The sequence below is a fragment of the Seriola dumerili genome, unplaced genomic scaffold (assembly GCF_002260705.1).
Source record: "Seriola dumerili isolate Sdu_G_001 unplaced genomic scaffold, Sdu_1.0 BDQW01000003.1, whole genome shotgun sequence".
NCBI lineage: Eukaryota > Metazoa > Chordata > Actinopteri > Carangiformes > Carangidae > Seriola > Seriola dumerili.
The window spans coordinates 15,992,363-16,016,573 of NW_019174258.1; the positions used below are offsets into that span (position 1 = coordinate 15,992,363).

General features: G+C 40.4%; 1 protein-coding gene across 1 annotated transcript in view; it reads left to right on the forward strand.

Moving 5' to 3' along the window:
• adamts17 (ADAM metallopeptidase with thrombospondin type 1 motif 17) overlaps nt 1-24,211 on the forward strand; it is a 136,388-nt gene that overhangs the window by 72,863 nt on the left and 39,314 nt on the right. The window contains exons 8-13 of the mRNA XM_022742136.1: nt 4,691-4,796; nt 11,281-11,421; nt 17,940-18,091; nt 21,400-21,500; nt 21,641-21,786; nt 22,754-22,923. Of these exons, the coding sequence (XP_022597857.1) occupies nt 4,691-4,796; nt 11,281-11,421; nt 17,940-18,091; nt 21,400-21,500; nt 21,641-21,786; nt 22,754-22,923 (816 nt within the window). The remainder of the gene's footprint in view (nt 1-4,690; nt 4,797-11,280; nt 11,422-17,939; nt 18,092-21,399; nt 21,501-21,640; nt 21,787-22,753; nt 22,924-24,211) is intronic.

A 24,211-nucleotide genomic window follows, 5' to 3' on the forward strand; every position in this document is an offset into this window, starting at 1 on the left:
AGTACTGCAGTATTAAAACCTCCTCTGCCAGACTGTACAAAAGCTTCTCCTCTGTTCTGTGTAATCACTGCTTGGGGACTGAATAGTCAACAAGAAACAATATTTCGTTTATAAATGTTCTTTGCTCTGATCCACCAGACCACTATTGTCTGTGAGGTTTTCCTTCGACTGGTCAATTACAGATTAGGTGAACTCGCGACTGTAGATTGTCCTGCACAGGGTAACTACATATGGATAAATAAACATTTGATGGATTTTTGTTCCAAAAAGATCTTAATTTTCACAAAGCTAATATTTTATATCATTCACAACCTTATCTTATGTCTATGTCAGTAATATTGTGATGTTACAGGTTCTTGGAAAAAAAACAGATTTATGGGCTAAATGAATCAACGATCCACTGAGAATTGAACAAGAAGCAGCAACAAAACTGTTGGAACAATCTACAAAAACATGCAGTTAGCATACCAGCATTTATGAAACTGAGCTAAGCTAATGTGATCACTTGATGTAGATACAGAGTACTTTCAGTTAGCTATTTTTTAATGTTGTATTGGAATGAATGAGCCATTCCAGGATTAATGTCAATAATCTATGAAGGACCAGGAATGTCACAGGAAAAGTAATGAAACATTTCCTTAATTTCATATTGTAATAGGCATTGAAAATAAGAATTGTAAAAAGAATTTAGAAATGAACGATTAATCCATCAATAAATACTGAAGATTTTAAAATGGATTTACAAAAACAGCATAAAACTCTCATTAAATAAAACATTTAGAATTACATCGATCAATTCATGAATAAATAATAGAATTTGAAAGACTGTTTAAAAATGGGAATAAATAACTGGAACCCTTTTTTTAAACCTATTTTTTTATTAAGTCTAAGGATATGATGTGACTGATTAGCTCTCCAACCAATCAGAGGGCTTGTTTTTACCAGCACTGATGGCCCAGAGTGTCACAGAAAGAGGGAAAGGAAAGGAAAGGAAATGCTTTATTACTCTTCCTGTGACAGCCCTGGTCCTCTAAATCTTCCTCAAGATGTTTGCAACAGAAATATCACCATGTATTCTCATGTTTTAACTTCTTAAGCTAAACCCACACAGTCAACAGTGTTTTAGTGAATCCAGGTTCTGAATGAATTGGTCTGCAGTGGAGAGCATGTGCGGCATATGTAGGTGCTAGGTTAGACAGTTAGCGGTCCTGTGCAGACCTAAACGACTACTGAATTAATTCAAGAGAGAACCATAAGTTTCTTACCACAGAGCAGACTGATTTTGCAGACTGAGAACTACAAGAATATACATATATGACATATGTAACACAGATTGCTGTGTCACAGTAAACTAAAGGAGGCCAATGGACCCACACCAAATGGATCTTGATAATAATCCAGGCTGTTGCAGATTTGTGACACAACAGGAAATCTCCCATTAAACCTCAGTTTTATATCATCTTTGTGAATTTACTGCAGCACTTTATCTAATGGGCTAACGGCCGCTTGAACTTCTCCAGCTGTTCCCCTGTGTTTCATCTGAACAGCTCTGTCTTATCACACAGACCTAAATCCTGAAGCCTCATTCGCTTCATGCACCGGTGAAGTAATGCGAGTATTTGCCATGTTGGCTGATAAGGCCAAAACTTGATCTCCCCCCCGTCTCTCTGGTTTTCTGATCTCTCTCTCTTTCTCTCTCTCTCAAGGAAAACAGATCACATGTCTCCCATAGTAGCTTCTCTGCACTGGCTCCCTGTATAATCCAGAATAGAATTTAAAATCCTCCTTCTCACCTACAAAGCCTTTAATGATCAGGCATCATCATATCTTAAAGAGCTCATAGTACCCTACTGCCCCAGTAGAACACTCTGCTCTCTAAATGCAGTCTCTAAGAGTAGAATGGGAGGCAGAGCCTTCAGCTATCAGGCTCCTCTCCTGTGGAGCCAGCTCCCAGTCTGGGTCCAGGAGAGCAGACTCCCTGTACATGTAAGATTAGACTTCAAACTGTCCTCTTTAAGATTATTTGCTGGCTCAGACTTGTCTTGAACCGTCCCCTGAGCTATGCTGCTCTAAGTCTAGTCTGCTGGGGGACTTCCCAAGATGCACTGAGCTCCTCACTCCTCCTCTCAACCTGTACAAATTCATGCCCCATTAATTAATTGTTACTAACTCAGCATCCTCTCTCTCCTGTAGTTATGTGCTTTTTCGTAACCCTCTCCTCCTGTTGCTTTCTGAAGGTATTTTGCCTGCGAAGCTATCTGTGCTAACTGTGTTATTAAGATTATTATTATGATGATGGTTTTTATCATTATTATTATTATTATTAACGTGCTTTATTGGCATGGCGATATAATTTGTGTGTCTAGGTCATTCTCTGTCCCTCAGGTTGTATTTTAAATTTTGAGATGTCATTGAAATTTACAGAATTGAAATCAATTAAAAATAATAAATGTTCCCTAATTCATTTCTACCTTTTAAAGGGAGTTTTTCCTCGCCTCGCTCAGAGGGGTCTCTGTAGATAATAGTACAGTCTAAACCCGCTCTATATGAAAAGTGCCCTAGGATAACTAATGTTATGATGTGGCACAGTATAAATAAAAGTTGCTTGACTTGACTAGTAGGGTTTTTTTGTTCAGAAATCTCATCTGGCTTCAATTGTCATATTATCATCAATGATTTAATTTATGCCTGTCTGGATTCAAATGAGGCTCCATGGCCTGGCTCCAGAGACAGAAAGAAATCCAGGTGTGTGTGTGTGTGTTTGTGTGTGTGTGTGTGTGTGTGTGTGTGTGTGTGTGTGTGTGTTTGCTGACACATGGAGCTCTGTAACTTTCACCTCGAAGCATGCCTGAATGGAAAACTGATTGACTGTTTTTTAAACATTCTTCAGCACTCCTGCTTTCAAACATGTCTGTGTACCATCAGTACTGGACTCCAGTGATTTCTGTCCGGTAAACGTGTCAGACCGTTCATTGTTGGTTAGAACCTCTGGTTTTTCAGACCCATTAGTCAAGTCTAATAAGAAACTTGTTGTTGTGTTTATCCTGCCTATTGTTCCACATGTCCTGTCCAAGTCCCGCGCCTCGGATGTGACTGGTTTGATGTTCTTTGGATGAATCCGTTTTTATTTTTGAATCGGTCAAAACGAGGAATCCTTAAGCTGAACCGGGGGGGGGGAGTTCACAGCTGTTCATGGAAGAGTATGAGGCATAGCTACTGTGAATTCATGTGTAGGATCCCGTTAGGTGGTGGACTGTGCTGACAGGTGCCTCATTAAAGATGTAACTACATGTGGGAACTACAGGACCACCATGTGTATACGGCAAGACCTGTAACCAGTCAGTTTGGGCTGCTTGTGTTTTCTTTGATACCAGTGGTGGAGATTGTTAAGAATGAGGACAACAATGAAAGTTCTTTTTTTTAATTTGTTTTTTAATCAGCTTCATATTTCACAGCTTTTCTGAACTTACTGAGAATTGCTCATAAACATATTTTGAAGTGATAACCACAGAAGCACAGGAATACAGAAAATGATGCATGACTTCTCTTTGGCCGCTCGGAGACGCCAGCTGTTAAATATGGTTAAATAGCGGATGAATGTTCATCTGCTTGACATCTGTGTTGACAGGACTATTTACACAACATCACACTTCCTAAATCTCAAATGAGTGTATTTGGATTTCTGCTATTGGGATTTTTATTTAGTTTATTCAAAACTCTAAACAGAAGTAATGTCGAAATGTAGGATACATTTCTTTATCTGTGATGAAAAAAGTGAATGTATATTTGTTCATGTACAGTATATCCCATAAAAACATATAAAACATGAAAAGTTTCCTCATTGGGTGCAATAACACTGCCTTTAAGCCATTTCTGTATTTTATTACCCTGATCGAATGTACAGCCAAGTGTGTGAGAAGGTGCCTGTGGGTCATCCACTAATCGGAAGGCCGATGGGTCGATTCCAGTACACTCGTTGAAGTGCCCTTAAGCAAGAATCCCCAAATTGCCCCCCGATGTGATGCGTGTGTGGCAGTAAAGCGCTATATGTGTAGGAAAAAGCGCTGTATGAATGTGTGAGTGACTGGATGAATGTGGCTTCCATTGTAAAGGGCTTTGAGTGGTCGATAAGAATAGAGACGCTCCACATACAGTACGTTCAGACAATTTACCGTTTCATAATAGTTTTCTACATATTGTGTTAGAGTTAGGTCAGAAATGGGGACTGTGGGACCACAAAGACTCGATCGTCTTCTCATTTACAGTAACACATATCTACAAACCTACTACTGCTACCACCAGCCTGGAACAGGAAGTTACCCTGAATGCAGCTCAGGTTTCACACTGTGACTCTGTCATAAAGTGACTCAAACATTGATATGACTATTTAATATCTTTGCCTTGCTGTGATACATTGATATTCATATATAGTATAAGTATTGATAAGACCTGCTTATTTCCATTCATATCAAATACAAACCATGGATCTTATAATCTGGTATTCTTTGCAATGAACTTTACAGCCTCACAGAGCCCCATTGTTTCATCTGGCTGTCAGCTGAGGTGTAATGAGAGATTCATGTAAGCATATTACCCAGCATGTTGGACGAAATAATCAGCTAGAGTCAATCATCACAACGCAGCTGTCCCTGTTATTTATGAAACTCACTGTCATGTCACTGTGTTACAGGTATTGCGTATCTGGGCGGTGTCTGCAGCGCCAAAAGGAAGTGTGTGTTAGCGGAGGACAATGGACTCAATCTGGCCTTCACCATCGCTCACGAGCTCGGACACAAGTAGGTTTTCTCTGCGATCGAGTTTTAAAAAGGTGTATTTGAACATGTCATGACGTTATACTGCTGCTCTGTTATCCATGCCGCTGCTGTGTGAGTGAACAGTGTGAAGGTAGATGTGGTTCACAGGGCCGGAGCAGAGTGTGGAACAGGTGCAGGGTACCAGATTTCAGCCTCCTCCCATCTCGATACGGCATACACATTATTTTATTGAAAGGCTTCTTTAAGTGAAACATCAGTTCATTTTCATTTAGTCTTCAACTTGTCAAAAATAACACTATTGTGATTGATTGTGATTTTCTCTGCATTGGCTTCACGGTTCTGCGCAAAAATGAATGATCATGTAACAGTGGAAGAACCTAATTCAAATCACCACCAAAATAAATACATTTTTCTACCGAATAGGAATCTGTTCCTATGTTGAGATATCAGACTCACTTGCAGGGTCATGTTAGACACTATGTCCAGTTCAATACAGATGTCGTTCCACCTCCACCATGTTCAGGCAGACCGTATTGCTATGAGAGGAGTATGGAATGAAGATGGAAGTTACTTTATTCAAAGTTGGAGAGTTTCACTCCAGGATAACATACGGGCTGGATTTACACAGTGGAGTGTTTTGACTGCTGAAGAGGTTTTCTCTGTCCTTTGTCCACAGTCAGTGGATGACTTCCCTGATTGAGGTTTGCTGTGACAACAAGCTCTTGTTCTCTTTGGCACTTCAGACCAACAGAACTACAAACCTACCAGGAACTCAAAATTTCTCTTCTGTTCATACAGACCCTCTCCTGTTGCCCCTTTTTCTCTGTATGTTCATGGAGACATGAAACCACCAGCACTTTGTTTGCATACGTGTTGCCTCTGTCTGCTTTTGCTCAGTGTGCACTGGTCACCTGTAGGAAATATAGAGTATATATTGTGTGACAAAATGATCTCAACTCGTGGGCCACTCACTAGCCTTTTCTAAGCCTGTAACTGTATTTGTTGTCATCAATGAGTGCAGGAGGCTTGGGTGTCCTCATGTGACCTCAGTGTAGAATGTGCGTGTGTGATGAAAAGTCGTGATATGTGGGAGGGAAACTGTAATTCAAAGTTCAAAGACGGTCTTTGGTGTCAGATGTGAGCAAAGTGGAACATTGTCCGACCCGTATGTGATCACCTGTCATCATGTGGGAAACAAGTTGATTTTACTTTGTTGTCATGACAGCAAGAGTTGTTAGGAACTTGCCTCATTTTGTACAATGGGTAGGACGGCATTCAACAAGCCATTTCTAATAACACCATCACGTAAATGACGGTAAATATGTAAAATATTATAATTATTACAAAGAACATAATGAAGCATGTGCCAAAGGTTTAACATCCAAGAGTGAGAGAGTAGAGATGTACTTCTTTTGAACTGCTGAGATTTAAAATAGAGTCGTATATCCTCCTCCCAGAGGACATTGACTCATAGAGAGAAGTTTGTGGGTGAGAATAATTTCTCATAAGTGTTTCCAGCGAAGAAGAATTAAGGCAAAAAATATATTAAAAAGAAAAAAGCAATGAAGCCAGCTGGGATGCACTTGTTCAATTTCCATCTGTGACTTTTAATGTTAAAAGCATTGAACAAGTGTGTGCCAGCCAAGTTCATCACTTTTTAGTGTTCCCTGGAAACACTTCTGTTGTGAGTATTTGCAGCTCATGTGTTGTCAAATTGATGACTTGATGTTTTGTGAATTTGTTTGTTTTGTCTATTTGCATGTGTTTTTTTACGTTGCCTTGTGTTGAGCTCTCGAGGCCAGGATATTCAGAGCACTTTGGTGAGGCTGAACTTTTTTCTTTATTTTTTTTTAAGTTGAATGAAAAAGAGATTGGAAGTAGGGGCAATTTTCTATACAATCTGAGCTATTCTCTCAAATGCATTCTTTTTTAGCAGTAGACAGATTACCAAATGAACAAACTGTGACAGGGAAAGTTAGCATTATTATAAAATACTCTTTTCCCATCTAAGCTACGACAGATTATAGGAATTTAAAGTCTGAAAGTTTTTTTAAATTTTATCTATTGATAAATAAGGGTTCTGGATTTGGTGCAGATACTTAATATTAAAGGACTCACAGTGAAGGCAAATAAATGACTGAGACTCACAACCATCCGATTATTCCTTCACTCTGTGTGACAGTAAGACGTCTGTCACGGCTAGAAGCTGATTCACCTGGAAAATCAGCTGGAAATCAGCCCAAAATGAACAAACCCATGTAGCAGCTCTGTGGCTGTCCCCGGCCCCTCAGGAGTTATCACACTTTTCATCACGCAGCTCGGCTCCAGCTTTGGGGGCCAGGAAAGGAAACAAGCTGGCACACACTGTGTCTGACTGCTGCCCATGTACATGCACGTTATGGAAGTACTGTTACATAAGCATACACACTGGCTCATCCACACACACACACACACACACACAAACACACACACACATGCACACACATGCATACACACACACACACACACACACACACTACAAGGAATTATTCTCTTGTGTGCCAAGTAGCTATTAAAGTCACTAAGGAAGTCATATAAACTCTGAGCTCAGGCTGGCATTGTATAGATATTTTAATGGGAGGCACAGTATACTAGTTTATACAGGATAAAAACTGGACCATTCATACACCTTTAAATATTGAATATAAGTACACATATACATGTTTAAGAATGTTTCCCATGATCACTCTCTTGGTTCAGTGTGTTATTAAGACAAAGTACAGCAGGGGATTTTTACCTTCACTTCACTTTAATGGCCACATGATTGGAAACAGTGGAACTTGTTTTCAGGAGAGAAAAATTACGCAATAATAATAATCACAGTATTCTGAGACAATGAAAGATGCAAGATGTAAGACTGAGAGGCAGAATCCTCATTGTGTATTTTTACTGGTCTGAGTTGATATTCCAGTTCAGTATATTGCTTATGTGTGTGCCAAGAAATTTAAATGAGTCTGTGATTGTTATGGGTTCACAAGAGATGTGTATGGGAGATTTGGGTGGAGTGTTGTGCTGGAGTCAGTTCCTGAGTTTAGCTCAGCAGGAGATTGTTGTTGTGGCACCAAATGACTGCTTGAGTCACCTGCTTCCTGTATCTGAGCTCACTGTTCTTGTTTATGGAGCCGATTACAGTTGTGTCATCAGCTTACTTAAGGATGGTTACTGAACTGTACTGGGACGTGAAACTGTTTGTGTATAAAGGAGAAGAGCCGAGGTGATTGGCGGTTGTTCACCATCCTTTCCCACAGGAAGCGGCAGATTTGTATGTATACTTGGACTGATGTTCAAATCCAACAGCATGTTGAGGGGCGTGATTGGACTTATAGTGTAGGTGGAAGAAGTCATATTGGTGCACAGGCATTACATGCTTTTCAGGTGACTCACTCCATCATCTAGCCAGTGTGATATTTCTTCAGCAGGGACACTCTTGGGTCCTCCAGGTTAATGTCAAACGCTGCATCGTGGTCCTGATGTTTTATATCCTCTCTCAGTGTTCTATCTTTGGAGCTTTCTGTAGGTGAAGTTTGCTGTGCTGTGTTGTCGCATTGACAGTTTCAGTGGAAGAAAAAAAAAGCTTCAGCATCAGTTTCCACAAGAAACTCCATTAGTGAACTGTAGTTTGCAGTTTTCACAGTCCAGCACGTTGGACACAGAGGTCTCACTGACTGTGCTCTTTTTGTGCTGATATTCCTGAAACCATGCCAGACGCTTTGAGGAAACCCAGCACCTTTTTTTTTCTGCAATTAAGGTTCACAGTACATTATGGGCCAAAATTTCAGTCACGCCATTGATAATGTCATGAGAAAGCCACTTGGTTTCCTTGTGAGCTAGCCATGACTAATTCTGTGATATCTTCGCCATGTTACTTCTCTAAATCATATTTGACTTATCATCTGTGTGCCCATGAACGAGTTAAATCCCCATAGACTCTCATGTTAAAATCTGCAACTTTACAGCGTAAGTAGGGGTCTAAACAGCCTGTTACAAAAAAAAACATTTAGGTCTCTATGGCTAATTTCCCCCTTCATTATAACTGTACCAGCCGCTAGCTGTCTGTTTGACATCACCTCAGCTCATTCAAGTCACTGAATGTGATCTCTTGGCTGTTTGTGGTGCTGGTGCCTTTTAGTGGATTTTTGATGCAAATATCACACAAACAATTTGGCTTGTTGTTTGGTTAATTGACAAACAAAATTCGAAGAAGTCCAGATTTTTGAAGTGAGTGCAATTCTAGTATTATTTTATTTATATGTTAGCACTGATTAGCAGGTATCTGGTCTGCACCCACTATACGTTGTTAGCTTAGCTCGTTAACTAGGTAATTAGCCAAAAAAATGTATTAGCTTTGGGTTAGCCTTTGAGCAAGATGCCAAGACAACTAGCTGTGCTAATGATGCTAACATGAGGTATGCTTGCCACAGTTATAAAACCAGCATTCACCAATGTCTCAGCTCCACACACGCCCCACCTCTTTGCTGCTGGTGCTTCCACTGCCCTTTTTTTTAGTTTACATAAAAAAATAATACATTTTCAGCCAAGTGATGGGAACCGAGGGGGAGAGCTGTTGGACAATAGGAAAGTTTGATAGGTCAGAATGGACAGTTAAATTTAAAAAAAAAAAAACTAACCATTAATGCTTCAACCCCATGTCTATTTACTGTTGACTTTTTATGCTCACTACATAGCATCATTTCCCTGTGGGTGCTTGCTTTTTCCCTCAGGAGTTTGTTCACCCACATGTTACCATAGTTACCGAATGATCTAGCAATATACACCGCTTAAATGCAGATTGCTTATTAAAAGACAGCATCCTGAACAGTTCACAATTAGCAGATGGATCCTGATTCAAAGCCGACTAATCATGCAAATGGATATAATAAATAGCAAGTGCACCAGACTGTGAATCTTTAGCTACATGAGATGTTTTGATATTAAACTGTCATATAGATTAGCAGATGTGTTGTGCTTTATGTACTATTTTAATGACATGCAGCCATTTAATGACATCTATGTGAGCAGTGAGGATATACAATATGCATTTAATGTTTGGTGTAGTCTTAAAGATTATGTGGCCTGTCTAGCCTGGCCTGAATGAGTCTGTCCTGTCCTGTTGGACAGTTCTTAGACACTGATCTATTTTCTCTGCTTTGAAGGCACTGCACTATCTTCTGCTGTGGATGAGGACAAGTATGAGTCCTTAAATGTAATTCTATATTGTTTTCATTTCAACCAGGGGAAGAGTCTGCACTTGTAATTTATTAGTTTCTGAGTCTGTGCCTGGAGTTCAGACTAGGTTGTTGTTTTTAATTTGCAAATGTAGGTCATGGCTTTGGGTGGACACACACTCTCTCTCTCTCTCTCTCTCACACACAGACACACACACAGACACACACACACACACACACACACACACACACACATACACACAGAGTAACTGCGCCAAAGTGAAGTCCTCTCTGTTTCAATACTCACTCATTCCTGTGTTGCTCTCCATGTGTGTGTCTCTCTCACACAGACGTGCAGTGTGTGTGCTCTGTGAGTAAGAGATCCTTCCTGTCAGAGCTTCCCTCAGGCTCTCTTTTAAATGTGTGTGCTATAGCTGTGTGTGCTTGCAGGTTGTCTCAAAAGAAAATCAAGATTTTTTTGAAAAGCAGTTGAAAATTCTCACACATTTCTGTCAGTACTATACTACTACATTTCTTTATTCTTTCACACATAATTCACATTTATAAGTACAGTTGAGTGATGCACTGAGATGATTAAAGATGAGTTACACCGCATTTCTAACCCTATTTGTGTTCCTGTTGCATTATTTAATTAATATTTAATTTTAATGAGCTTGGATTGAAGCTCACACTGATCTGCATCGCGGTGTCTGTGGACTCTCAAAGTTAAATTAGTAATGATTTAGTTATATTGAAGTGAGTCATTCAGTGTCAAGTTGTATTTAGCAAATTGACAATACAAAAGTCATGAGACTGAATTTGTCCTTTGTATCATGGCTCTGATCTAAGTTAGTTTTCATTTCATCTTCTCAGGGACACTGGTTCTGTTTACACAGAATACATTTAATACGAAGCATAGGAATATGGCAATATTTTGTGTGGATAAAAAATTCTGTGTACATAGGAGAAGTTGCAGAGGTGATATGGCTGTAATATTTGAGACTGCAGGAGCAGGGAAATGATGCAGGGGAAGGATTCCACATAAAACAAAACTGGACTGAAGAATTTAATTAAAAAAAAAACATACACCATAGTAACAACTTCCATCTATTGATCTGCCCATCAAGTTATCCCTATGTCTGCAGAAAAGACTCCACAGCTGCTAAGGTTAGCATTAAGTAGGGAACACAGCACTGTATGTCTCACTCATTAAAGAAACAAACAGACTGTAAAGGTGACTGGATGAGACCAGCTCTACTACTCTTTGACACAGTGTCTTTGTATCCATGTCTTGTCTTCAGCATGGGAATGAGCCATGACGACGACCACACAACCTGCACTGGTCACTCCCACATCATGTCTGGTGAATGGGTGAAAGGAAGAAACCCCAGCGACCTGTCCTGGTCCTCCTGCAGCCGCGATGATCTGGAGAACTTCCTCAGGTGAGACATAGCTTGATGCACCAGGGGCCATGGGTGTTGAGTGTTAAAGGTTTAAAAAGTCAAAATTAATCAGCTTTAGAATTATCATCAGGTGTCAATAATGATTCTTCACCTACTTCATGTGTCAATTAAGGCCTAAAAGCCTAATATTCTTATTGTTTGACAAGTATAAGGATGTCCAAAGTTTTGCACAGACCACAAAAGAGGCTGTGGCCAGGGTAGGTGGGTTCCTTCATGATACTGAGGACCTTGCACACCATGATTCATAGATATGTTGTATGGAGGGGAGAGAAGTACCAATGATCTTTTTTGCTGCTCATTGTAAGGTGCTATGCAGTTCCCATACCATACCAGTGATGCCAGGTGTACAGGATGTTGTCACTTGTACTGTGTAGAATGTGGCAAAGACAGGTGAAGGAAGGTTCAATGTCTTCAGTTGACTCAGGAAGTGGAGACGCTGCAGTGATTTAATTGGAGAGTGATGTCATGTGTGAGGTGCTTTGTAAATGAGGCCCACTACTGTCATCAGCAAACTTCATGATGCGGTTGCAGCTGGATGATGCAGTGCAGTTGTGTGTCAGCAGCATGAACAGGAGTGGGCTTAGCACACAACCCAGGGGAGTGCCAGCACCTGATCTGGACTGACTGTGGCCTACCAATTAAAAAGAGCAGGACCCAATTTCAGAAGGAGAAAATGGTGATGAAGTTTTTAGACAGCAGAGATTACAGCTAAGAGTTAGAAAAATGACTTCAGAACAGAGCAGTATTGAGTTTTATGGATATGGACTAGACCAAGTTATAATGACGTAAGTATCCACCCTGGAAGTTGTCGTTTTTTTGTGTGCTTACAAAGTAATCATTGTTTAACTTTGTTAAAATCACGAGGGATTCAATTTCTCATAGCAACTGCTGTCGTGGTTCCAGTTTGTCTTAGAATATGGAAACTGAACTACAGCTACACACTTTTTTCAGACTGATGACACAAATGCATAATGAGAGATTGCATTGAGTTACAAAAGCTAGAGTAATGGAGGCTAGCCCAGACGTGACGTCATGACTTCAACTCTCTATATCCTCTGCCTCTCTTAAGCTAGCACGCTCAACAACTGATACCAATCTCAGCCAGTTGGCTCTCGTTAGCTTGAACAACAAAAACAACGTTACTTCGACGCAACCTACTGCTGCTACAAATAAAGACTGTGAATAAAAACTTTTGTAGCTTTTAAGCCTTAGCATAAGGCTTAAAAGAGAGTCAAAATGCAGCAGGTAAACATTGAATAACCAGCTGCAGTTAGCTGCCTGCTGCCATTAACTGTCTCCTCACTGTCTTTCTTTCTGTGCTCAGACACACCTCAGAAAAACTATTTATCATGCTTATAAGGCAGTTGTTCCACTGGCTTTGCTCAGGGTGTTGTTGGAGAACCTGACAACATCTCTGCAGGAGGCAGAGACTGAGCTCGATTTACACAATTTTTGCTCCACAAGTGATGAGAGCTAAAAATGGTGTAGTTGTTCATTAAGTATTTCATGAGTTCATCTGTCCAACTGCTGATAGCTGCTGGGAAGATTGCCATAAAACTTAGTGTCAGACAGTGCTCTTCACCGCAGTCAATGAAACATGTAGAAGAACACTGTTTGTCCCTCCATCTTTCTTGACAAGAACCACTGAAGCTGCTGAACAATGATACCATTAATAAGACACTTTATGTTTCTTTTCCTTTCATTTGTGACTCATCTGTGTTTTTAGCCATGCTAACTGCTCAAACTCAGTCCCACCCCCCTTAAAACACAACTATATAATAAGTTCAAAACACCGTGATGTGGTCTTTCAGCTCATGAGGAAAGAAGTCCAGTCTGTTGCAAAAGAGTTAACCATCTATTGTCTTGCCTACCTCTGGTGCTTTTTTGTGTGTGTGTTATTTTTTTAACTGGGCACTGTGTGTGTGAACCATTAGAGTCTGGTATTAATAGGTAAATAGTGCCTTTAACCATGGTTACTGTGTACAACAAACATGGTGAGACATGAGAACTGAAATGCATTCAAGTTATAATATGTAACTTTTCCACATTAAAATATCTAAAAATGACTAAAGAGAATGTCTATGTCTTTAAAAAGTGAAACTGCTTTATTCATTTACCGGTTTTTAATCTCCTGGTCCATTTGTTATGAAGCGAAAGACACCTCTGTGGATAATTCAGCTGCTCTGGTTCATAAGTTCAAAACAAAGTTTAGCATCAATCTCAGCTCCAGCTCTTCTTCGTCATCTTTATTCATCTTTATTCAGTGTTTTTACCGGTTAGAATCACCAGGTCTGTTTGATTTCCTGAACCACTGACACAGAAGGAAGCCAAACTGGGAGGAGCTTACAGTAATGATGGGGAAGACAACAACTCCCATGATCCCACGCTATTTCATGTCATCACCCAACGCTGTCTTTTGTTATTGTTTTGATTGATAGACCCCTAAAGGCAGAAGTTACAGACTGTGTTTCAGAAAAAGAGACTGAATGTCTTTATTATTTGAAGACTAATGATAATCTAATAAAATGTGACAATAATATATATTATTCAAAATTACACCTCCTGCAGCCACAATTCCATTTTCAAGCATGTTATTTGTCATCTGTCTGCAGCCAATTAGCTACTTAATTGCAACATATTCAAGAGAAAATAAATATATCTACAAATGACACGCTGGTTCATTCAGATGTGTTCCTTACTCCTCAGTACCACAGATAACAAAACTTGTTTACATCCCCCCTCATTCTCCGGCTGACAGAACCAGAGCTCAACCTACCAGCTTCAGTCAGTCAGACACAGACCCAGGCATTCTCCTCCACCCAGCTGAGACATACAGGAGCATCTCTGATATTCCCCTGAAGCCCCCTTTCTCTTCCTCTCAATAGTATAACACTATTGAAATACATAAAAAAAAAAGATGCTGACATTATCATTTACATCATTTGAAAAGGGATAACAAAATATGGTTTCATCTGAACTTAAAGTGTAAATACAAAAGTATTTCTGGCAAAATGTGCATAAAGTATCAAAAGTAAAAGTACTTGTTCTGCAGACAAAATAGCCTTGGGACTGATTCTAAAAGTCATGAGATGAATCTGACTGAGGGTTGTGAGACGATTAATGGGGGAGGGAAGAAGAGAAAACAAAGTTTTGATAAACAAATTTTCATTTTTTGCTTTTTGGGTGAAATATTAGATATTTTGACCTCAAACATCTTAGAGGTTTACAGGGGAAATGTCTCTACTGACAGCTCATCTCAAACGTGACAGGGGTCTCAACTACACACTACTTTCTTATGAAGGGTGAGAAACCAAGAACGTTTGGAACCACCAGTTTAATCTTTACATTTGTTGTGTTTTATAAGTTTCATGTTTTTTAATCTTCAAAGTAACTTTTCTATACAGCTGAAAAATATATGCAGAAGAGTAAAAAAAAAAAAACAATAGTTCACTCTAAAATGTGATGATGTACATTTATATTAAGTATCATATATTGGAATGTCAACACTCCATTAAAGTACAAGTGACATAAAATAGTACTTAAGAAAATGATCTATGAACAGTGAACCAACGGTGGTTTTTAAGTAATTAAATTTACTTATCTGTTGTTTGTGTCATAAAACGCTTCAGTCAGTGGAAGCACAAGTGTAAACATTTATTGTTGCTGTAGCATCGACTGGTTAATTCTGTAAGAATAAAAGCAGGTTTTGAGAGAATTGTAATATTACTATTATTATTATAATTGAATATAACGTACAAAAGAAGTTGTGTAATGTGACCTACACCAGGTCTTCCTAAGCTGTTCACTTTCACTTTGATTCCCTCATATGCAACTGAGTTCAGAGGGAACTCCACTAAATGAACCTGGAAGTAAAACATCTCTCTGTTAGACTCCAGCGTCTGAACAACATCTGCCCACTGGCCATTCCTCTAAAAGAGTGAAATTGAAAAAAGCTGAGAGCCTGACAGTCAGATGTGGGTGGGTCCTCACATGCTCAGAATCTGACAAACATCTAAAGAACATTATGAGGGCTAGTTTCCAGGGCTGGTTTCTGGTGAATGTAAAACAGGATTTATGCTAAAAACCTGTTTTGCATTCGTGAATCTGTCCCTCACACTCCCAGATCTTAACTTGCAGATTGATTACAGTTCAAATATGTTCTTTACTCATTTAGTAATTCCATGTCATCTGAGGTTAGAATCTCAGCTTGTTGTAATGGGACGTTTTCTAACAGGCTGAGTGATTTATCAGACCTGGACAATGATCTGTGAAGAAGCACAAAAGAAATGTCTCCAACTCACTGATACCAAACACCACAAACACTGAGAAAATGGAAACACATTTTCTTTTACAGCAAAATCATCACCTAGATCTGCATCATCAAAGTGGAGTTGAGCTCATTTAAATGATAATGACATTTAGACCTTTTTCTGTCTAGAAGCTGAGTTTCAGCTTCTCCAAACATCTACTGCAATTTTGAAAATAGAATGTTGCTGCAGACCTAATTCTGAGTAATGTATGACAATGTATAATAATCAAATTAATAATTAAAGTTCGTTAGTTATTAGAGTTTCTTCTATTTGATCATCGTTAGTTTTAGTCTGCAAATAATAAAGACATTTTAGTTTCTTTTTCTTAATGCAGTTTACATTTGTATGTCCTAAAAATTCTGAGGCTACAGCTGTACACAGTAACCATGGTGAGGTCAAGTTGCATCCTCTCTGACAGTGATGGATCCTTAAGATCTACAACCAATCTGTCCCTCTAAAGTTCACTGTGCAGTTCCCCATGCTCACAGTTCTCTGCTAGTGCATAAAGTGCTGTGATGAACGAGTCTACTGTTTCAGTAGGATGCTGTACTCTCTTGTTGAATTTAGCCCGTTCATAAATCACGTTTTTCTTTGGAACATATTATGTGTCATATCCTCTTTTAACTGCATCATATAGCTGGCGCTGCACGCTCGTTAAGTCGAGCCCTCGTATCACGTCGTCAGCCTCGTCTCCCATGCAGTGCACCAGTGTGTATACCTGGTTAGCTGCAGAGGAATTGTTCAAATTACTTGCCAGTCTGAAACGCTCAAATCTCCTTGTCCACTTCTCCCAGTCCTGTGGCTTCGAGAAGTCAAAGGGTTCCGGAGGTTTAATGGTGAAAGTTGCCGTCGGAGGTGCCGCGATTCCCGGCCGGGGTGCCGCTGCCTCGTCCTCCATGTTGCTATCTTTTTTTTTCTCTAGCGTGCTAGTCGTTTGCTAGCCGTGCACTTTCCTTCCTCCGGGCCGTAGCTCAAAGCAGCTCCGCCTCTGACACCATGTTGTGTTGGGTTCATTCTCATACAATAAATAATACTTTTAGTTTAGCGGTCAGAACTTTTACTTTAACTCATGGCAGGTGAACCATAACATACATGACTCATGGTTATATTCCACGCTACCCAACTGGCTCCGCCCCTTGTGACGTCCTTCACAGGTAAAATGCCAACGTGATTACATAACACTACAACTTAATTTTTTCCACTACTTACCTAACTTGTGTAGTTCACTGGCTGCTCTTTTATTGCAACCAAGGAAATGTCAACAGACGGAACTTATTTATTGAGACGCTTATGGCAGACCCTGAAGATGTGTTGCAGTTTGATGACAAAACGGTCGTTAGTATAGTTGTTGTGGTGCAACTGAAAAATGTGCTTCATTTTTATTTATTTATTTATTTATTTATTGCTAATGGGGGTTTTTGGAGTAAAGTGGCCTTTTTTGTATATTTCAATTAGAAGTCTAATAGGTTATAAAAATACCCCAGTGAGATAAGATAAGAAAAGTAGCATCGGGTGCTAGGTAGGCTAACTGTTAACCCATGTTGGATTGAGTATTTAGGATTTCCTAACCTGAGGTGAAACATAGTATAATGTAAGATAAGATAGGTTTCTTATAATTAGTGAGGATTTGGATCTGGACTTAAGATAAGAAGTGTCTGTAATATGGCTCCTGTGCCAGTGCCACTGTTTGAGAGCAAACAGAGTCCTACGTAGTATGGTGTTCTTAATAAGTGCTTGGTGAGTGTAGATGTATTTTATATCTGAACATCATGCAGTAGTAACTATAAAAATTAGGGCTCCTTGTGGCTTTGGACCGTTCCCTACATTTTCTAATGGTAAAGGCAGTTGTCACTGTGAATTAATCCACAAACTGCATTTTTTCAGACAAAGATAAAATATTCTGCTGGACAATAAACCCAGCCCCAGGAAACATGCACAAACGATAGACAGACATCACACATACAATGGAGTCTTAGCTTTGGCTCATACTGTAAATGCTTTGATGTCACCATCAATGCTCATCTGCATCTGCTTTCAAAATAACAACTAGCATTGTTCAAATTTGCCATGTAAATGCCAAGTCTCTCTTGGACTCAGATTTGACAATGAAAACAAAACTCTTGGAAGTGAAACAGCTGACTGGTAAGCACGCAGTATGAATCCTTCTCTTTTGTGCCTTTCAAACAGATCCAAAGCCAGCGCCTGCCTACTGCACACAGACCCCAGGAGCCGTTACCAGGTCCGGCTGCCTCCCAAGCTGCCGGGCATGCACTACAGCGTGGATGAACAGTGCCAGATCCTGTTTGGAACCAATGCCACTTTCTGCAATGACATGGAGGTACAACGCACTCCATTTATCCCAGTATTTTAAATGTCACATATTATTCTGTTTAACAATGTGGGACTGACTCCCAGTTGATGACGTTTGAACTCTTCCCAGTGGATGCTTTTACCAGGTTTGGTCTGGTTTTCATGTGTGTTCTTTGCTTTCCTGTTCTGCACAGCTGTCACATGTGATGTCATGATGATGTATGCCACCACCTTCCTCTTGGGGGGTCCCCCAGACACCCTGTGACTCTGGTTAGATGTTCTGACAGTCTAGCCATATGGGAGTCCCACTGGGATGATTCTGGTGGTCCTCATCACCTGTATTTGGTTGTAAGTGAGAGTTCAGATAAAGATACTGGCCTGTGTGAGTGGGCTCCCTGTAGTATGTAGTATCAGACATAAGTAATGTGAGAGGTGGATCAGAGTCATACAGTGTGTTATGGTGAGTGTTATGCGTGTGTGGGGATGGGACCATGTACGATTTTGTCACATGTGGCGATCAAAACCACTTACAACAAGTTCTTTATGGTGGATTTCCATGATCGAGATCATCATGAATATCTTGATGAGTGACTTGTAAATGCTGTGTAGCTCGCTAACATGCAGTCCTACATCGATTTATTTTTAAACTTAACACACACCCTGGGAAGGAACACTGCACAAAGTCCCACTGCACAGCAACCAACACACTGCACACAAAATGCACATCACTCTATGGACCACTCCAAACCGTATGCAGGTCAGAACCATTTCTACCAATAGGGGGAGGCAGATGGACTCCTTAACTACCAGCGTTGCCTCTTACTGAGCCTTAACAGGGTGTCAAATTATTAAAATCTATTTTTAAGACCAAAAATGAGAAGACAATTTACAAACATTAAACATGAAAATGTTGTAGGTTTTATTTTATCTCGCCCCGGTCTGACGACAAGAGTGACCATGGAGTCCCCCGTAGACCTGGGAGGCGCCCACAGCAACCGAGATGGCTGGAGACAGCGTTATGTGTGAGGTGGAGTTAGGAAGATAAACAACCCGTGGGTCGCAGGGGCACCACTAGTCCCTGGTCCTTCTCTTTGTAAAGGAGGCGTCTAGCCTCCCCTCCTAACACAGGAACGGTTCCCTGCTTAACTGTCTTCACTGTTGGCAACAAAAAAAAGGCTACGGTGCCCCGGCCTCAGCCACAGTCAGAAGAAGTTCAGTCTGTCTCACACGTCATCCAACTGTTGCCCACTTCTTTCTTTCAGCGTGATCCCCCACACCCTTTAGCACTGGCGACAGTCATCGGTAATCACTTCTCAGGTACACAGGGTCTCTTCCCCAAGAGTGTCCATGGGGAGACGGAGAGCCTCCCCCACATTTCCTCACTACACCATTGTATCTCCGCCACAAAAGAAAGTTAAATCAGGTGTGTGGAAATACTGTTGATTCCAAAACAATGAACGACAGGAACAAACACCTCCAATTTGAACTCCTATCTCCATGACAACCATTTAGCTTTGTTCGCGGTTAAAATTAACTAATGTTACTGCAAGTTACCGTTACTTAACTAACATTTGAGTATGTAACGTTGACATTTATCTGAATCTTTGTTACATTATGATGCTGTGTGTTGTGAATGTTAATTAATGTTTTGGTCAAAAGTGAATCAAGCTAATGTTCTCTAGGTAGCATTAGCTATGTAGCTAAATACCTAATGTGTTTCATCTTTTACATCTGATCAGATTTTTCTGCTGTCTCAGACGGGGCTTAGCTGCGTTCTCTGATGAATTCACTGCAGTTTACTATTGTTTTTCTAGAACATTAATTTGACCACAGACCATAAGGAACAGTTCAAATCAATCATAATTTATTTTATTTGACAGAGCATCTCCTTGCATGTACATTGAACATCACTCTACATGTATTTATCAACCATAACAATAAATGTAAGTGTGATGGTTTAATAGGATGTATGCATGTAGAAATGACTATCTACAGCATTTCCACTGCTCTCCACTCTAACATTACACTGTTCAGATAGGACTTTATGCAAAAAAAATGATTTCAATATGTTTTAGTTTAAATCATATTTTCATGATTATCGTAGTGATATCGTGAATTACAATTATTTTTGCCATTATAATCGTGACATGACACTTTTATATCATCCCATGCCTATGTGTGTGGTGGCTCTGACTTCACACCAGGACAGACTCTGTTAAATCAACAGGGACCACCAGAAGCATCCCATCATGACACTCCCTGGACTGTCAGAACATCTAAATATCGTCTTTAAATATCGGGGAGTCTTGAGAGGAACACTGTGGTGACATCAGTTATGTGGTGTTATGTGTTATGTTATCAGACGTTATATGTGGCAGTTTTTGGGAAGACTGCATCCCTGACACAGAGAAGCCTTGAACAAGAGACTGAACGAACAATGGAATCAGACTTCAACTGTCTATGGACACCAGACTAAAACTGGTCACATGCAGGTCATTGTAGTGGTACAGTATACATACAGTAGCTAGTAGAGGCATGGAGGCTTGAGGCAAAGTGAACAAGTGTTCATTTTTGCATTTTTTGTCTTTCACAGTTTTTAGTTGTAAAATGCTTTAGATTCCAGAAGTCGGAACTCTGTGACTGAAGCATAATATTAAGCGAGTTGCTGCAGTGTGAATGCACCTGGTAATGACTTAATACACACATGTAACATGTCAGCACCAGAAACACGAGCACTCTGAGCTTCAAGCCTGTGATTTGATTGGGAAACTGTCAGACATTCAGAGTAAACAGAACTGCTTCTGACCATTTTGGTTGCTGCCTCAGGGCTGTATATTTAATGTGGTGCCTCAGGGTTTAACTCATTCAAAATCTGACATACTGTAAATTCTCTAATCATGTCCAGAGCCTTCATTTTTCTTCACCTAAGAGAAAACCAGACTTTTATTCTAGAAAGGCTTATAATGGAGACAGATCTTTATTTTCATTTTTCCTTTATTTCTATCATATCATCATGCTGTTTTCTGTTACTGCAAACGCAACAGGTACACAGATGTTTCACATTAAAAGCCCTCTAGTGGTTCATAATCTTTCACTTTCCTGATTTTTTTTTTTTTTTGCAGAGTAGTGAGCATGACATGAGTCTGTTGTTATACTGATGGAATTTGACAGTAAATCAATCTGATGCTGAATTTACTTTGGGAATGATGGAATGTATGTGAGAATTTATGGTATCCCATATTTCTCTCTCTCTCTCTCTCTCTCTCTTTCTCTCTCTCTCTCTCTCTGTGTGTGCGTGCGTGCGTGTGTGTGTGTGTGTGTGTGTGTATGTCTGTGTGCCTCATGTGTGCTGGCCTGTGGTGTTTAGTAGAAGGAGATGCATCTTGCAAGACCAAACTGGATCCTCCTCTGGATGGAACAGAGTGTGGAGCAGACAAGGTAGAACTAACTCACTCACACACACACTGTGCTGTCAGGCAACAGCTTCTGACAGAAGACTGTGATGAGTGTTTCGTGTATTTGAAATGATTTTAATCTCAGTGTGTGCGTGCGTGCGTGTGTGTGTGTGTGTGTGTCAGTGGTGCAGGGCAGGCGAGTGTGTCAGTAAGACTCCCATCCCTCAGCATGTGGACGGCGACTGGAGTCCATGGAGCCAGTGGAGCATGTGCAGCAGGACCTGCGGTACTGGAGTCCAGTTCAGACAGAGGAAATGTGACAACCCTCCGTATGTCACCTCTCTGTCTGTGTGTGTGTGTGTGTGTGTGTGTGTGTGTGTGTGAGAGAGAGAGAGAAAGAGAGAGAGAAAGAGAATTTAGGTTAAAAAATAAAGAGTATTACAATGTCAACACGTTTTTAATATGTATGATAGCACACATATAATAACTAGAAAAACAGGGTTGTGCTTTGCCAAGGTAATTGGTTCATTTTCTCCAGTAGGGCCCCAATGGGATGTTGTGAGGTTCCACTCAGGAGAAAACAGGTCCAAGTTGTGTGTGCCAAATTTGGATTTAAAGTGAATTTTGAATAGATGCCACATTTGATGAATCCACCGTCAGTGTGTCTGCAGTGGCAAAAACAAATTCTCTAATCTCTGCTGTAGGTGTAGAATGGATGTTATTTTGTGAAACAGACACTGGATGCAGATCTCCATGGAGCATTCAGCTGTTTTTATCACCTGCTGATTGATACCCTGACGACTCATGAAACTTAAAAAAAAAGAGTCTGACAGACTTTCCTATGTCTGTACCCACACACTGTCATATTTTCCAATCATGGGTGATTACCTTGAAATTAAACTGTGCCTATACAGAGTGAGTATTGGATCTCTGTGAGTCTGTGAGGTACTGTAATGTGATACTGGCAGTAACACCACAGCACGCAATTCCTCTTATAGAACTGACTGCTACACTGCCCTCCAACTAAACTGATTCTAATTGACATTCAGGTCAGCTTCCATACAAGCATGCATGAAAATAATTCACTATTTTCATGCATGATTCGTTTTCAGTGACGCTGACCTGTCTGCATCATACTGACTCAAAAATGTGTTCAGTGTATCTTGTTGGATGCTTAAAAACAAGTGTTAGCCTCTGTTTACTAGTGTCCTAAACTGTGACTGTTCATACTGTGTGTAATGTGTGTGTGTGTGTGTGTGTGTGTGTGTGTGTGTGTGTGTGTATGTGTATACACAGGCCTGGTCCTGGCGGGCGACACTGTCAGAAGGCCAGTGTGGAGCACAAAGCCTGTGAAGGTCCCCCCTGTCCCAAAGGGGCCCCCAGCTTCAGAGACCTGCAGTGTCTGTCCTACGACCGACACGCCAGCAAGAAGAAGGGCAGCATGCTGACTGCTATTATTAATGACGGTGAGACGCACATGAACACAGACATACAGCTTCCTGCTGTAGCGATAACCCCCTCACCCATCAGCTAATTCCTCATCATAGGCAACGTGGTGCATGACAGTGGTACCGGGAGTCAGTCCCAAAATGTAGGAGGCACAATCAGAAGGTAAAGTCACTTTTGGTTTAGTTTGTATCTCTCTCTGCGTCAGCGACTGCCAGAGCCGGAGGCATTTTGTCTTCAGGGTGTCCTTCCATACATACATACATACATACATACATAGGTCCCATTCTCGTGGACAAAATATGTCAGTCACGCCTTGACAGAACTTCTTCAAATTTTCAGCCGTAACACGAATGTTTTTTATTGCGCAGAATGGAATATCTGCATCAACGGTTCCATGTTTCACTCTTTTCAAGTATTTTGTTAGAAGTTTTGATATCTGTAAACAGATATATTTGGTTTGAGAACCTAAAACCATCTCAATATAGTTTTACATCTCCTCTCTGGAGCTCCAGTAACAACAGGGTGTTGTGTGTCTGTGTCTGAACCTGTCCTCTGATTGGCTGACTGTTTTCTGAGCGGCACACGGCCAGGCCAACCACATATTACTACCCTTGGGGAGACTGTGCAGTGGTATATAGGCTTCCTGACATCCAACGATTATGCAGAGTTTCCTCCACATTTTCCTGCCGTGTAACTTGCTAGGTCAGCGACAGAATGACCACTTGGTGTTGTGTTTTTAATAAACAACAACAAAAAAACAAAAAAACAGTGGATGGTGGGTCCAGGTGGGCCATGCTGAGGGCGTATTAATATAAAACCTAGACCTGCTTTACAATCAAAAAATACATGGACCTCACTCTCTACAATATGGAACCTTTAAGGTTCTCAGTGTTGGAGCGATACTAATGTGTTACTTAAAAGCCACGAAGAGCCAGAGAATTTACACCAACAAGTTGCAGCATGTTCAGGATCTTATACACACATTTTATCCTTTGATTGTTTACACTACAGACAGATTTAAACACACAGACCATATGTCAATACTAAATGAATCAAACATATCTGTGTGCTTCTTGTGCTTTGTCATATTACACCACTAAACACCAGGGTGTCAGTAAGAAGCTTGAAAGAGGGGGCGATACTTTCGACCACAGTATATACAACCTAGGTTAGAGAAAATACTACTGTGCAGGGAAACTATACAAGAATATAAATAAGTATATACTGTAAATATTAGTAAATGGGATAACCAAAAATATCCACACTGTAGCCTGTAAGCTTGAGACACGAACCTGGACTAAAGCA